The sequence below is a fragment of the Miscanthus floridulus genome, chromosome 12, assembly GCF_019320115.1.
Source record: "Miscanthus floridulus cultivar M001 chromosome 12, ASM1932011v1, whole genome shotgun sequence".
In the NCBI taxonomy this organism is placed as follows: Eukaryota; Viridiplantae; Streptophyta; class Magnoliopsida; order Poales; family Poaceae; genus Miscanthus; species Miscanthus floridulus.
Window position 1 is genome coordinate 83,085,612 of NC_089591.1, and position 16,722 is coordinate 83,102,333.

The window sequence follows — 16,722 nt, forward strand, 5'->3', positions numbered from 1 at the left end:
CCTACAAGTCCACTTATTCTGCACCATATCCTAGAGATTGCTTCTCATTTGCATGCATGTGAAAAAGATCATAATCTGAGAGCTATTATATATCCTATGAAGTTTAAGTTCCGTAAATATTGGCAGGACATACCTCTGTTATATTCATATGCATTCGTTCTTGATTCTAGAGCTAAGATGAGATGTTTCTTTAATGTGCTGTAATTACTCGGTGAATACACTAGTTCTGAGTATAGTTCATACTATGTTGATGTTAAAACTGAATTGTATAAACTGTTTAACAAATATAAGAGCAAATTTGGTGTAGCTAGATCTCAAAGAGTCGCACAACCATCACATCATACAGGTAATAAAAAACAGATATGGAGAAGAATATTTGACTATGGATCAAATGTTGTTGGTCCTTCCCCTTTCTCTACCACTCATCTTCATCTATCTCTCCTGTTTCTGAGCTATTGGCTTCCCTAGACAGTGACAATATGATTTCTTACGAGGATTTATTTTGACCGTGGTGGCGTGACCACCAGCTAACCGCACAAGCAAACCCAGCAGCGCCGGAAATCAGCGATCGGCTGCGGGGCCCGCGACTTGGGGAGCAGTTGCTGCCGTCCCGCAGACGGACCTTACCGCGTCGGTGCACCGGGTCTAGCGGAGACCCGTCGCTCCCCTCCAAGTTGGCCCCCACCAGTCAGTGGAGGAAAGCACCCGGACCACCGCGCACCTGCATCACCCAAGCTCCACTTTCAACCACTCCGTCCGTTGCCCCCCTCGCTCTGGTCGCTGCCGCCTCCCCCTCGGGTTCACACTCCCCTAGGCGCCTGAGGCCTCACGGTCTTCGTCCTCGCCTCCGCGTCTCAGCCTCGCGAGCCGCGTGGAGCTTACGGCGGCGACCGCCATTGGTCTATTGGAGTTCCCGGAGGTACGAAACCCGCCTCTCTCCCCCCGCCTCGAATGACTAGCTTTCTTCGCTCCTAGCGTTTCCCGGTCCCCGTGTATCGTAATCGTGCCCGCTTGATTGCTTTGGCATCGGGCCGTGCAGTTCCTGCTGCATTTGTGATTTGGTGGTTGTTCAAGTGCTGCGATTAGAGGGGAATAGGGGATGAAAGCTTGATTTCGTGCCCAAAGTGCGTAAACCTGCTCGCATGCGCGCTCTGAGGCTGGGATCGGGATTAGCAGGAGGTTTTTTGAGGTGATCCTGCGTTTCGACTCGGCTAGAGGCCCTGTGATTACGACAGATTTAGGGTTTAGGAGGGGAATGGGATTTAATGGGCGTATGGGTAGAGTACTCTTTGGACTGGATGGAGTTTCTGATCGCCAGCTTTTGCACACGTTGAGTATGATAATAATTCGTTGTTCTCATGCCTAAATTTCCACATTTCAAGAGAGAGGAACGAAAGCATGTGCAATTTAAGGTCAAATACATTTGATAGGCTATACCAGTGATGACTTTATGAGATGTGATGTGCTTGCATGTGGGATTGTCTACATTTCCTTAAGTGGAGTAAGGCCCATAAATGGCTCTGAAATTTCTTTAAGCTGTACCAGAACTGTCCAGTCCATCCTTTATGCTTTGGTGAGTTCTGCAGCTGAAGTAGACTTGCATTATGCTCTTCAATCATCATACAGGTCAATCGAGGAGTCAGTGCCAATGTCAATAATCAGCAGTATTTCAAACTTTCGTAAACTGTCTACCAGTAGTGTGGTAGAAACTGAGCTAATTAAGAGATACTGCCAGAAGATCATTGAAATCTTGGGTCTTCTGAAGCTGGTCCTCGATGAAGTTCTCCTCCCCCAGATTACTCTAGATGATAGAAAAATTCTGCTGCTTGAGGAACTGGATGCTACCATCAATGATGCGATAAAGCTAGTTGGAAGCTGGGATTTGATGATGAGCAAAATTTATTTCGTAATTCCCTTATCCCTTCCATTTACTACTGTCATTCACATAAGACACAACTTATAGCTTATACAACGCTTTCGTTATTTAATACTTGCAAATTATTATATGAAGGTTATGCAGGTGGAGTCCCTTATTGCCAAGATGCAAAATTATGTCCTTGAAGTGTGCCAAGTTGTCAATTCTGAAGTGACACCACCAGAAACCAGTTGTGTTTCAGTGTACTTGGAGGTAGTGAAAAAGCTTTATTGTCATATCAGTTGTACTCCTTTCAGATGATCTCATATTCTAATCACTTTGGTTCTCGCAAATTTCAGAAAATAAAGCAATTTCAATGTGAGAAAATTATGGGTATCATCAAGGAGGCTTCCTGGGATCTTGTCGGAAAATATATGCCAAAGTCAGAGACATTGACAAATATCCAAGTTTCTTTGAGCTTATCCACAAATCAAGAGTTGCTGATGGAGTCTGTTGCCCTTGCCAAGATTAGAACAAGAGTCAATGCTGAGGATAGTTCAGAACTAGATGGTATCAACCATATCTCTGAATTAGTGAACCATATGCTTGAGAAACATGTGGAAGAAAAACAGATGCATAGTATTAATGGAGTGCCCATACCCGCTGATTTTTGCTGCCCCCTTTCCCTTGAACTAATGTCAGATCCAGTGATTGTGGCTTCTGGTCAAACATATGAACGGGTTTTCATCAGGAAATGGCTTGACTTGGGTTACAATGTCTGCCCCAAGACACGTCAAACTTTGGGACACAGTAATTTGATTCCTAACTACACTGTCAAACAGTTGATTGAAAATTGGTCTGAGATACATGGTGTAGTGCTACCAGACCCCGTGAAACTCTTGAGTTTTAGCTTTTCAGTTTCCCTCAAGCCGATTAATGGTAGAACAAGTGATAAATCTCCTTCCTCTGAAAACTCTCCAAGGACAAATAAGTTTGGCTCACCAGATCATATGATATCATCAGATGACAGTTGTCATCCTAACTTGCTGCATGAGAATTCTGATTCAGATGATCAAATCTCCAAGGCTTCATCTTCTGAAGACACAGATGATTCTGAAACTGATTCTTCGAAGTTACTAATTGCAGCTACTGAAGTAAACACATTAATATGCAATGCGACTATTGATGGTTCTGAAGCCCTTAAGCAATTGAGAAAGGATGGTTTCCATGCTTCTGATGTTGAACAGCATCTCCAAAGTAATGGTATCAGTAGTGATATTGGCACAAGTGCTTCTTCCAGCAGCAACCATCTTGAAGTCGTTGAGAAGAATAAGGAGGAACTGGTCTCAAGTAACAGCATTGCATCAGAAAATACAAGAAATGGTCCAATGATCACCTGCTCAAAACCAAATTGGCTGCCAAGGTTGGGTGGTGTTCGTTCTCGAAATCAATTAGTCTGGCAGCAACAATCAGATAAAGCTGTTCCAATGGAGTCAAGATCTGATTTTGCTAGTGCCGATAATAATGTTCGTAAACTTATTGAGGACCTGAAAAATGAGTGTACTGATGTCCAAAGGGCAGCAATAGGAGAGCTCCTTGTTCTTTCAAGGCACAGCATGGAGAGTAGAATTGCCATTGCAAACTGCGGTGCTATACCCTTCTTGGTGAATCTTCTTTATTCTGCAGATCCCAGCATGCAGGAAAATGCTGTAACAGTACTCCTGAATTTGTCGTTAGATGATAACAAGAAGATCGCCATCGCAAGTGCGGATGCCATCAAGCCTCTCATCCACGTTCTTGAGACGGGTAACCCTGAGGCAAGAGCAAACTCAGCTGCAACTCTCTTCAGTCTTTCAGTAAATGAAGATAACAAGGCCAAAATCGGACGCTCTGGAGCGATCAAACCCCTGGTCGACCTGCTGCAAGATGGCAGTGCGCAGGGGAAGAAGGATGCAGCAACAGCTCTCTTCAACCTATCGATATTTCATGAGAACAAAGCCCGGATTATTGAGGCCGGGGCTGTAAAGCACCTGGTGGAGCTGATGGACCCAGCAGCTGGGATGGTTGACAAGGCCGTCTCCGTTTTGGCAATCCTTGCCACAGTGCAGGAGGGAAGGAATGATATCGCTCAGGCAGGTGGCATCCCGGTGTTGGTTGAGGTTGTTGAGCTGGGCTCCGCACGGGCGAAGGAGAACGCTGCTGCTGCTTTGCTGCAGCTCTGCACGAACAACAGCAGGTTCTGCAGCCTGGTGCTCCAGGAAGGCGCCATGCCTCCTTTGGTGGCATTGTCGCAATCAGGCACGGCCCGTGCAAGAGAGAAGGTACAGTTGCACTTGCACATATTGGCATAAGCATAAGCTAACAGTTTCGGTTCTGTACTTCATGTTTGAGAAGTGAAAACTTGCAAGACAAACGCGTCGGCTTACTATTTTAGTTTTGTATGTGCAGGCACACGTCCTTCTGAGTTATTTTCGCAATCAGCGTCAAGTTGGCAAGGTCATTAGGCGCTAAATTCAGACATTGTTGCGGGCGTAACTTAACCTCTGATGTAACTATGATTGCTTTTCCTTGCCTTCTTGCACGACCATGCTGGTTGAGCAAGTGGTGTACATCCCGTAGTGACCGTAGGCTAGTAGTGATATTCTTGGGTAGCGAGTGGTTGAAGAGTAAGACGTCTCCATTGTACATTTCGTGCTATTTTTCAACCGTAATCATTTTTTCTTCTTTGAGCATTGTTGAGGGGACGTGACTATTGTTTACCCCATAGCTTGCAAATTTTTATACCATTCGCTGAAATGACATCTCATCGTGTTTAGTATTTGTCAGTATTATTTAGTATTTAGCATTTCTCTAGTACTTTTCTTCACTATCTACTCTCATCGGCTTTAGTAGTATAGAGTGCTGAGCATTAGTGGATAGTGAACGATGCTGACATATTTCTAGCTGTTGTTAGTACCTGTCACTATTTTCCACTTACTTGAGCCAGTAGGTGTCATTATTTATCTCATAGTGTTTCGGTATTTATTTGATTTCCTTCAATACTTTGTTCCCTGCTTCTGACAAATCATAGAAGTTGTGTTAGTATTTTTGTGAACAATTTCTATAACTTGGATTCAGTACTCCTACTCAGCAAATTTGTCGGCTTCCAAGTTATTGTAAATCTTGTTGGCTTCCAAGTAATTTGAGAACTCTCATCCTGCATCAGTATTTGCAATTTCTAGAAGCTTTCTAGTTAGGGCGCGTTTAGTTCCTAAATTTTTTTGGGTTTGGCTACTGTAGCACTTTCGTTTGTATTTGGTAATTAGTATCTAATTATGGACTAATTAGGTTCGAAAGTTTCGTCTCGCGATTTCTCATCTAACTGTGCAATTAGTTTTTTTTCGTCTACATTTAGTACTCCATGCATGTGCCGCAAGATTTGATGTGATACTTTGGAGTGAAAATTTTTAGAATCTAAACAGGGCCTTAGAGTTTGGCTTCTATAAATCTCAACAAGGATTTCAGTGCTACTGTCTTTAACTGATATTTCTGTTTGCCGAGTACTGAGAGCAGCAGCGGGAGGCAAAGATGTCCGCATTATCCAACTACATTAGTTTTCTTCCCTGCACATCGGCACACCTAATTCTGCCTGCCTGCACTGCACCACTGCTCTTTTGCTTGATTGCGGAAGCTACTCTAACCCTGTTCCCTGGTTGGTTCTAGGGCTTATCAGCCAGTCAATAGTGTTTTCTCTTACAACAAACCAACATCGGTCGGGCTTATCAGCCCAGAACCAGCCAGCGAACACCGCGAAGAACTGATGGGAGCTAATCCATCCGTGGAAGCCACAGAAAGGTGCATGTTCGACTCCTAGGACGGTGCTCCGGCCTCATGTCTGGCGGCCGGCTTCGTAGGAGGGGTCCCGACGCACAGGGCACGGCGAGGGGCTGTGGCGGTAGTCTTCTGGGCGGTCGGCGTCTTTGAATCCGCAGGCCGTCGGCTGTCGGCAGCTACGCGCGGGGTTGTCGACCAGTCAGTGTCAGTGAGCATCGGGCTTGGGGTGGGGCCGCGAGGGCAAGGCGTCTTCGAAATGACACAAAAAACCCCTTTCGCATTAGCACACTAGGAAAGTAGGAGGTAGCAACACAGTACTAGCCCGTCTGAAAATGTTCCTATTTTAACCATAAAAATGCTCATGTTGATCCATTTCGACGTCCAATCCAGACTGAACACTGAACATTCATGCATCCAAAAATGGCACAATGCTCGAGCCTACCAAAGGTGTTCCATGTTCATGAGGTCCAGACCGGGAAGGAAACGAGATCCAAAAAGAGTATCGACGACGAGAGAAGGCTACAGATGCAACAAGAAGGCGTCTCTAAGCAAGATAGCCTGCTCAGAAGTCTGCCCCGTCTTCCACACTCGGAAGCCCTCGTTGTTGAAGAAGCCCAGCCGTTTCCAATGCAACATGTGCATCAGCGTGAATGGCCCTTGGGTCTCTCCTTGAGGGTCTCTGTAGTGCCACTGCCACAGGAGCGCCGAAGGTGACACGCCGTTCGTGGCTGCATGTTCTGGCCCGTGCTGCTCTGGGCGCAGAACTCCATTCATGGCTGTATGAGCTGGCTGTCGCTGCTCCGGCTGAAGAACCCCATTCATGGTTGCAGGTGCTGGCTCTCGCTGCTCCAGGTGAACATCCCCATTCATGGCCCTTAGAGCATGCATCGCCTTGCCTTCTGGCTTATGTTGCCCTGTGCTAGGGTCCTCATCGTCATCACTGCTTAGATCGATGACTTCTACAACTTCATTAATCTTTGCCATGGCAGCTTGCCGGGAGTGGTCACTTTCATCTTGGTCAATGTTCATGGCTTGAGTTGGGCTACCATCTGCATTAACTTTACAAATAAAGTTAAATGTGATTGCAGAAAAAGAGGAGACTGTTAGAAAGTTAACGACAGGATTGAGAATAGCATGTCACTGTGCAATGTCTTCACAGCAAAGAGCAAATGCACAGCTATTTCTGCAGCAGGATATGATAAACACCAATATAATCAGAATAGCAATCCATGTGTTCGAATGGGGAAAATGCAACAAATGCCCAGTCATCTAGATTCTACTTGACACTAAACCAATATGACCAAACTTGGAATTATTAAGAAATGGGAGCCAACCATGCAAATATTAGAAACCTCTAGAAGATCTTGCAAGGATACATCACATTAGCAAAGGTGTTGAGTAGCAAACCTTGAGTATCGTCCATTTGATAATGTAGTGCAGGATCAGGAGTAACACCACTGAGGCAGGCTTCATGAGCTACATGGATAAAATGAATGCATAAGATCCAAAACTAGCAGCATTAATTGCACAGGATCAATATATCAGAAGAAATGGATTTATGATCAAGCAGTTCATAACTGACATGATCAAGCAGTTCATAATGGATTTAAGAAAAGACAATATATTCAATTTTCTATCAACATTATACCCGCATGCAAACAAATGAATTATACGTGTGAAGGTATTTACCTTATCCCTGCTATTGAATGTAAGTATGTAAACAGTTGGTGGTCTATTAGTATCTAGCGCAACCCACACGACTAGGTGATCCTATGGCTTTGGTGTTCAATTGGTTTCAGAATTCCAGTTACTCAATATAACTAACGACCCTAAAACATTTAAGCATTCCATCATTTATTATCCTTATTAGTTTCAATCAAGTTCTAATTAAAATTTATATGCGCATAAAATATCTCGGACTGGTTCCATTGTTTTTGGGAACATCAAAAGTTGAATGAACATACAAATCAAATTGTTTGTCTGATAAGTGTTAGCACTAGATAAGAATCACAGTACAGAACCTTCAGAAGGAGCTTCACAAGTAGCATCAACTTGCTTAGATGCAGCTGATGGCAGACGAAATCAGCAAAATAGCCCATAGATAGCGATTAGTTATATAAGGGAAGTTATAAGGTAAACAAAGGAAAACAGGTAGCGTAATTTTCAAAACACCATATCTGAAACAAACCTTCTGATGATTCTTTGTTAAGAACGTTCAAACAATCATGTATTTGCTCTGTACCACCTGGAACAAGCAAGTAAGTAGGCTTTAGTATTAGATGGAGAGCAAGCAAGATAAGCAGGTCTTTGCCTCCAATGGCATTATAATGGCTTTCAAAACCACTAATTTATTTCTAAGTTTGGATATAGTAATTAGTAGATAGCATGTTTTGTGGAGCTTCAACAGTATAACATCTTATTACAATTAGTCATGATTTCCCCAACTAAGTAGATTCAACAGCACAATGTAGCAACCACAGCCTAGCCCTTAGCAAGTAGAAAGAGATCAACCAAACTTGACATTAGTTCCATTTAGCAGTAAAAGTTCAGAATAGAAATTACTTAAAAGGAAAAGGTGGAGAACAGAGAATTGTAACGGAACCTTGGGTCCTCCCAAAATATAAAATTCAAAAATAAAAAAGATCTAAGGCAGACAAATGTAGATTTTAATCATACCTTTTGATGGTTCCCCATTGAGAACATTCAAAGAATCAACTGCTTGATGAGCGGCACCTGAAAACAAGCAAGACAAGCAGGTCTTAGTGTCAGAGAGTGACAGGGAAAACTACCATTAGTTTCACTTTTGTCTATATTCAGTTTAAAATAACTTGTAGGAAAGGAAAAAAGGCTAGAGATGCAGAATGCGAAATTGCTTATTTTCCGTCAAATGTGCAGGATCATTGTCTTAAAAGAAGAGAATGGGAAATCCTTAAATACAATCGAACTTTAAGTGCAAAGCATGGCCAAAGCAAATACTTTAATCACACTGATACCAGAGCACACTATGAAGGATAACTAAGAAGGAAAACTAAAAAGTTTGGATGAGCCCCCTACTCCGTGGCATGTTGCAGGATTATGAGCCTGTTTGGTGCTTATAAGCTGCTTATGGCTTATCAATATAAATATTTTTTTATTAGTCATAGGTATTAAACAGTAACATCTAATGCTTGTATCTCCTAAGATTCTAGCCTGTGCGGGAGCATAGGTTGCCGTGTAGTAGTAAGTAAAAAATCTAAATAAATCGAACTCACAGCACGCTAAACTGAAGTTTCCATAACTAAATATCACTTCTAATATTTCAAAACAGATGTCACATGGCTTGCTGTATCATCTCCAAATCAACTTGCCTGAATACTTGCATTCTAAATATAGCTAATGAACAACTGCAACCTTGTAGGAACAGAATTCCATGTGTAGGTAGCCAGCTTTTGAAAGGGCAAATATATATGCATACTTCAATTGTAATGGAAATTATGGTGCTACTTCACAACAAAATGATGCACTGACAAAATAATTAGCTTCATTTTGTATAAATTAACTGTGCTTACTTTTCCACAGCGCCATTTGGATTGAGCATGTAACAACTTAGGGATTCAGGGCCATTATGAATGTGAAACAAATGCAAAGGAAAAAGTGCTATAAGAGACCAAAATTTCAAGTGTTGGCACCTCTACTCTCTTGAGATGAGTTGCTTGCTGCAACTTGGAGTTCAGTTTCCTTGTCTCTGTATTCTGTATCTGGAACAATTTCTGGAACCTCTTCAAGACGACGCCGTCTTTCAGCTGGTGTGTTTAAAAGTTTTTTTTGGTCCAGTAGTTCCACCAATGTAAGAAAAGAATGCGTCAAGGAAGAAACCTTGTGGGAAGTTTCTTCAATGGTCCTCTAAAGTACTAACAGTGAAATATGAAAGCAAGACGATATTAACAAAATGAAACACTATACTATTCTACATGATGATCACAGTCAGTCTAAAAAGGATATTCTACGTGTAACCCTTTCATCTGCGCAATGTCGATCTTTCTTTCTAGTCTCACAAGTTCTCTTTCAATCCACTGGAAAATGCCAATTTCATCAATAAGATTAGAAGCAACAAACACATGGAAAGAAAGGATATATCACTACAATAGTAGGATTAATGAAGAGCTGAATCTAGCATGAGAATTTAAAATTTTGCTTTAAGACATCAAATGTTGTCTAATAGATGCAAAAGATTAGTATGTGATGCAGGTAATATTGCCATTCAGAACTACAGCACTTCCAAAAACAAATAGCCATATCAATTAGGGTATGGTGGACAAATAATTCAAGTTTCTAAGCAAAAGAGGAGAACAGCAATAAAATATTTGTGTACAAGTTTCAAAGCAAAGAAATGCTGATATTGATACTATGTCGTGTCCATGAAAAGCACTATGTCCTCAGTATGAGTTACAAAGTACTCCTTTTCAGTTGATTCAGACAACCAGTTACTTGTTAAACTTCTAATTTATATCTATCTGCATACATTTTCCTTCCAACATACACAAGCATGAAGTAGCAAAATAAGCATTCACTGAACTGCCAAGTGCACTTACATGATTAACTATGTCTTTATGTACTGTTGCCACCTTTTCCTCCAACTCAGCCTGCCAAAAAGAGCAAACTCAGAAAACTAACAAAGGAGCTTAGCATATGCATTAGAAGCTCAAGTACAACAGGAGACATGCTATCGTATTTTCAGCTGACAGATATTAATAGGTGCAAACTTAGGTAAACAGGCTGGTTTAAAAAAAACTCGACCTGCGGGGGGTAAGACAGCCCCCGGGCGAACAACACCTTCTCACGCAAGTCGAGAAAACCTCTGAACCCCTGCCTCCAGCTGACAGGTTCAAACTTTTTTTTGAAGCTTGACAGGTTCAAACTTAGGTGTAAACAGGTTGGCCTTAAAAAAAACTCAACCAACGGGGGGTAAGACAACCCCCAGGCGTTGGATTAAGAAGAAGACCTTCTCACGTAGGTCGAGAAAACCTATGAACCCATGTACGTCTACCTCTTAACCCCTGGCCCCACCCATACACAGCGGCACCGTAGCCCATGTGAGAATGACCACGACCGGGGCCGAACCTTAGACCTGTGCTTTGGTGTGGGACAGACGAGAGGACTTTTTTAACCCTAGCCTGAAAATTCGCTCCCACGGGACTTTTTTAACCTATGAACCCATGTAGCCCACATTACACTTTTACAAGACTGCCAGTGTCCAAAGATTTTTTTTTAATGGCTGAAGGGAGTAGTGGAAAACCGTAAACAAATTGATCCTCGACTATCAACAAGTACAGAGTATGAACCGTCCATGACATGACCTGGCACAAACAAAGTAACACTTCGCAATACCCAAAACATTTCCCATCATTCTAACTAGCTAGCATATAACATATAGAAAATATTACTGTGGTCCTTCATCTCTATGGACTAGTAAATTTCCTTTCTATTAACAAAACAATCTGGTTTGTTTGCCCTCATAACTCAGTATTTGCTAGTGTTAAACATCCAATGGGAAGAGCAACCAAGGAAAATTGCCTAGATCATTTTTTAACGAACTGGCAGGAGCTCTGCATTTCAATTAAGCAGAATAGAGAGTTTATGTACAAGACTGTGGCTTAACCGCCAACCATAGAGATTTCCCTTCACAAACCACACTCCCAGGGAACATCCCAAAAACAAAGGTCTCCCTGGACAAGGCCAGTCTACCCCTGCAAATCAAGCGCCCTTCTGTATTGTACTAAGCGTTCTTTAGAGCATAAGAAGCATAGATCCCCTAATGAATTTGTATATGAATTATCTTACTTTAGCACTGGAATATGCTAGAAGAATCTGCTATTTGTTTGACATGAGATACAGCAACAGATTTGCGTTAGTAATTAGCCATGTGTAGAATGAGAGCCATAATATTGTTTCACAATAAATGTACACACACATACAACACATGCAGTTCAGATACAAAATATTCTCATCACTAGAGCAATGGACGTCAAAGGTGAAAGAAAGAAATCATTATTCAACAGCATGATAAGTCTACTCTAACCAGTGCCACATATTCAAATGGTTAGGCACTGCCACTGCATTAAAAAGAAGAAAAATTCAGAATATGATCTTACAACAGTGGCCCGTTTCAGTAGTCCTTTCTCAGCCAAAGAAATAAGATCATCACACTCATCCTGTTACCAAGGGAAAAGACATAATTATTCCACCACATCTTTTATTCAGGCAAAAAAGGCTAAATATTGAATTAGTGAACCAATGTTGCACAAACTACTTAGTAATGACAAGCTACTTTAGAACAAATGTAGCAGTAAATTTAATTTTCCATCAGCAACAACTAACATAATAGCATTAAAATGCTACTGGATTAAAAAAAAATAGTACCTCTGCTAAATCCTCATCTGAGAGCATTGATATACTGACATCATCCAACAAACCAGTAACACATAAGAGAATATTTGTACATGTATCATTTATCTTGTATTCATTTTCAGACTTCATGATGCCTGTTACAGATATATCCAACAGCACGTGAGAAAGTTGTTTCCTTTCTTCACAAATGAACTAAACCATCAAACCTAAGAAAGAATGATTGCAAGTGATCCATACCTGTTACTTGTCCAAGCAGGTATGCTTTTCTAGGTATTTCATAGCTGTGCACCTTTTGGCCGCACTTGACTCTAACAAAACAGCCAACAACTTTCTGTTCAAATATGTCTGGCTGACTCATCAAAAGACTAATAACTAAAGTTTTTCTCAGGTAGATTAGGTTGATATTATTCTGAGTAAGGGACGCAAAATGTCTCTTGCTTCTTTCTGAGACCCTCTTAGCAATCTTTGGCTCCAGACTATTCCGAGGTCTCTTTTTAATAACTGGGGCGTCATCATCATCTTCAGAACTGCAAAATCTTTCATCTTCTGAAACTGCATTTGAAGCTAGATGAACTGCCAAGAACCTACGGATCATTTTGCATCTCACTTTTCTTCTCGTAAACAGGGGTTGCAGCTTATCATCACACAAGAAACGAAGTTTCTTATCGTCCTGGTATAGTTTCTTCTCTTTGATGTACCCCTTGACAACTCCAATAATTTCAAGTTCTTCAAGAGGTTTTGACGTATCCTTTCCAAAACTTGACAAGAATCCAATTAGCTCTCTGGAACCCCACCCAACATAGGTTCTCTTATTTGACTTGTTCTTCTGTGATGTGTTCGCTTTAATCTGTTTGCCCTTAGAGTCAAAAGGAATTGTTTGATCATTGGCGCCATTATCAGGAGATGTATTTTCATCCGACTTGTGATCAACAGCTGGAAATCTCTCTAAATTCGCTCCTTCTTTACAGTTAAGCTTTCTATTCAGAATATCACTAGCTTCTTCCAGGTCAACCAATGTCAAATGTTCTGCATCTTTAATTCCTTCCCAGTAGTCTTTAAACAAAATTTCGTAGTTATCTGTTTTTGCCTGGAGATGCACATGAACAGTTGTCAGAAAAGACAGAAGAAGGAAAAAAACATGTTGCAGAGGTCAAATTGTATTTTTTTTATATAGTCTAAACTAGTTTGGAATTCTTTCACAAAGAAATCCAACAAAGTTACGGAGGGGAAGAACTAAAAGTGAACTTTATAGCAAGCAACAAACTCTTTTCGAGAACTGACTAGTAAAGACCCAATATTGTACTTGAGGAATCTGGGTTGTTTTATCCACTTAGACTATGGCATTCTTGTTCTAGGAGTGTTGTGGGTGTGTGATCAGTGGCGGAGCGTGAGCTAAAATCAAGAGGGGGCCAATTCCATATGCTCATGCTACACCTAAGCTAGCTGTTACTACCTTCCAGGTTGTGCTTTGTCAATGAGCAAGATAAGCCAGCAAGTAAGATGAAAAAATGGATGACGTGCTTGTGCATGTAAAGCTCGTTTGATGACATTGTGTATGAGCTCCTACATCATTCAGTACAATGCCCGTTGATGCTTTAAGAATAGAGAAATGCTTGAGAGCCGTAATGAGCAGCAAATGCAGGAGAGCAGTGGGTGTCAGACATACATTGTCTTACTTAGCAATTATTGTACACAACAGCAGGCAACGGCCATGGGAAGCTACAAAATATATAATGCCTAAAACACTGACATCTGGCTCATCAGAAAACTCCCTTAGACAAGGGGGGGCTGCAGCCCCCTATGGCCCATGTGTGTGATGGTTGGGTTTGAATGCACGTGTGAGTCTGGCTGTGTGGATTATACATGGATTTTTTTTTCTCCTTCATTAATGAAATGGCATGCAGCCTCCAGTGCATTTCAGAACAGTATCATGATTCAGAAAAATAGTTGGGTACATGCATGCAGTTACCACATGAGGATCATTCTTCTCAATCGCGATAGCCAGGTTCAAGCAGGTTCTGCAGAATCCCTTATTTTGCTTTCTCAGTTGCACAAATTCTACTTTTCCAAGGCAGGCACAGCAAACTGAGTAAAGTGGACAGCACAGGCACTGATAATCAGAACGTCCTCTGCACTGGACACATATGTGCCAATCTGTACAAAGTCAAAATTAGGCCCACGAATGAATTACAATAGATTTTAAGAGTACAGAAGCTAAAACGTCTTTCATAAAAGAGGCTAAAACAGACATTCCACAATTCCTGATCATATATGTCAGGCGCAAAATTCTTATTATGTGCAACTATTTAAGTCCTGGTTAGCTTGATGTGTTGTCAGACAAAAGAAGTTGGGTAGTTAATGTTAACAAGTTTTTATTGGAGGCACTGAAATGCTAGTTGTATTTCTGTTCCATGTTGCATAATGCTGGAACAGGTAGCTCCATAAAATAGTAAACAGTTGAAAGTAAATGTCCAGCAGCATAACTTTGAAAAAAAAAGATGTCCAGAAAAGAACAAGGATAATTTCATAAGGTGGTTTGTACTTCAGGATATGTGGCCATAACCAAGTTACAAACAAGTGAACGTGAGTGACAACCAATTTTTGTCCTTTCTAAAGCTATGGTTATCAATATATTCCAAAACATACATATGAGAAACATGAAAAGCATATGTGTGGTGTTTTTTTTTTGGGGCAAAACACTTCCACAGTACAAATTTTATGGATTCTACAAATTTACATCAATATAAAATACTCGTGAAAAGTACATCTTCTTAAGACTATGATGTTATCCAAGTACAAGTATTTGTAACAGAAGGGGGTACTATTTTTAATTGCAACAGATCATACCAGCCTTCAAGACATGAGCATCTGCAGAACAATTGAAGGACATTGTCCTTTCGTAGCAGTCATTGATGATGATGCATTGTCAAAACACTAGAAATGTTAGTGTATACTGCTGCCAACAAATTAATTAACCAGAAACACTTTTCCCTGTACGGGCTCATTACAGATTCATAAAACCAGGCTCACATTTAGGATGCATGGTCATGTTCACCGAATGGGTAGGTCATTATGATCGCGCAGCACATGTGTGATGCAAAACGCCAATCAAAACTATTGTTTGACATTAACATAGCATTCACGCATTCATGATAACATGTTCTCACCGCATATGAACCCCTCATCTTTGTTTTGGACACAGCCTGGATGGTAAGCCTTGAGGCAGTTCCTGGAAAGGACAAGGACGCAAAATTAGCTGGCAAAGCTGTTGGCAACGATTGGACTGAAAAATAAAATGAACCAGGCGACGTTTTCCCCAAGGGACTGGGTGGATTCACCATGCAGAATCGCTGCACCAACATCTAGCCAGCTGCATTCCGCACAGCCATCCAAATACGCCGGAACAAGCCAGCAGCACGAAATCACGCAACCGATTAAAGAGCAATCGCGATGAATTCTAGTCTTTTTTTCGCACCATAAGAGCCAACCGATCGACACAGACCCCCCCCCCCCCCCCCCCCCCCACGCCAAAAAAAAAAACGCATGTTCACCATCAGTACAGCTATCGGGGCGGCGGAGCCAACCGATCGATACAGAAAACCCCCCAAAAAAACCCGGCATGTTCACCATCAATACAGCTATCAGGGCGGCTGAATCACACGTATTTAGGACGACGAAGGCTTACCTGGAGTCACATACGCGGAGGTCGTGCCCGCTGTCCTTGCAAATGAAGCAGCATTCCTCGGCCATCTTGTCCTTTTCCTGCCTCTGCCTCTTCCCGCTCATCCTTTCCTCCCCTGGACGCGCGAACGGAGCGGCCCGGACTTAAACACCCAAAACCCTCCTCAAAACACCGGGTCACCCTCGCCGCCGCGATCCTTGCCCGGATGACGGCGGTCGGCGCAAATGGCGGCGGCGGAAGGCGGGCGGTCTGGGTGAGTGAGGGTTTGGTGGGGTCCGAATTCGTGAGAGCAGAGGAGCGGGCGACTATGTGGCGGGTGCGAGTGAAACCAGCCGGTGCCGTGGGGGAAAGAAATGGAAAGGCTCGAGCCGCGCGGGCCGCCGGAGCGCCGAGCACACCGTCGGGCGGTCGGGTACCGGCGCGCGACGCGCGTGACGCGTGGCTCTGGCTCCTTGTTGGTTGGCTCGCTTCTTTTCTCGACCTCCTTCATCTGCCGGTCCGTCTCGTGGAAGTGTGGAAGGGAAGGCAGTGATTGATTGGGAGCCCAACTCAGCACCGCACCATACTGCTTTTGGGCTTAGCCTGTGTGATGCATTAGTAGAACTTGGGCCAAGAAATATAGGCCAGGCCTATATACTACTCCCTCCATCCCAAATTATAAGACGTTTGACTTTTTTGGCCCCAAGTTTGACCATTCGTCTTATTCAAAAAATTTGTGCAAATATAGTCAAATTTAAGTCATTCTTGAAGAATTTTTATTAATAAACCAAACCACGACGAAAGAAGTGATATTTTACACAAATTTTTGAATAAGACGAGTGGTCAAACTTGGTGTCAAAAAAGTCAAACGTCTTACAATTTGGGATGGATTGAGTATTAGGCATATTTAGAGAGAATTCCTTATTTGACATCAGACAAATGATCCGTTCCTTTCTTGGCCCTAAAATTGTTTTCGTTCTCTATTTGACACCGAGTTCAACTTTCA

General features: G+C 42.2%; 2 protein-coding genes across 6 annotated transcripts; one reads left to right on the forward strand and one right to left on the reverse strand.

The window, feature by feature from the left end:
* Positions 1-794: 794 nt before the first annotated feature.
* On the forward strand, positions 795-4,682 carry LOC136497413 (U-box domain-containing protein 4-like). The gene is made up of 5 exons (XM_066493201.1): positions 795-919; positions 1,627-1,906; positions 2,012-2,128; positions 2,215-4,176; positions 4,304-4,682. Exons 2-5 carry the CDS (start codon positions 1,649-1,651, stop codon positions 4,364-4,366), a joined length of 2,400 nt encoding a protein of 799 aa, XP_066349298.1. The 5' UTR covers positions 795-919; positions 1,627-1,648; the 3' UTR covers positions 4,367-4,682.
* A 1,304-nt stretch (positions 4,683-5,986) lies between these two features.
* LOC136496522 (uncharacterized protein At5g08430-like) lies at positions 5,987-16,216 on the reverse strand. Of its 5 annotated transcripts, none has more exons than XM_066492220.1 (14): positions 15,741-16,216; positions 15,223-15,284; positions 14,025-14,209; positions 12,293-13,142; positions 12,068-12,189; positions 11,800-11,859; positions 10,240-10,290; positions 9,648-9,720; positions 9,337-9,492; positions 8,345-8,401; positions 7,857-7,913; positions 7,690-7,734; positions 7,076-7,144; positions 5,987-6,717 (listed from the first exon to the last, which is right to left on the reverse strand). In XM_066492220.1, the coding sequence occupies exons 1-14, from the start codon at positions 15,839-15,841 to the stop codon at positions 6,188-6,190; spliced, it is 2,418 nt and encodes an 805-aa protein (XP_066348317.1). In that variant the 5' UTR covers positions 15,842-16,216; the 3' UTR covers positions 5,987-6,187. The 5 variants fall into 5 exon arrangements, with proteins under 5 accessions (XP_066348317.1, XP_066348316.1, XP_066348321.1 ...); XM_066492219.1 differs by having other exon boundaries at positions 5,987-6,726; XM_066492224.1 differs by having other exon boundaries at positions 5,987-6,726; positions 14,903-15,284; positions 15,741-15,823.
* Between the last annotated feature and the right edge of the window lie 506 nt (positions 16,217-16,722).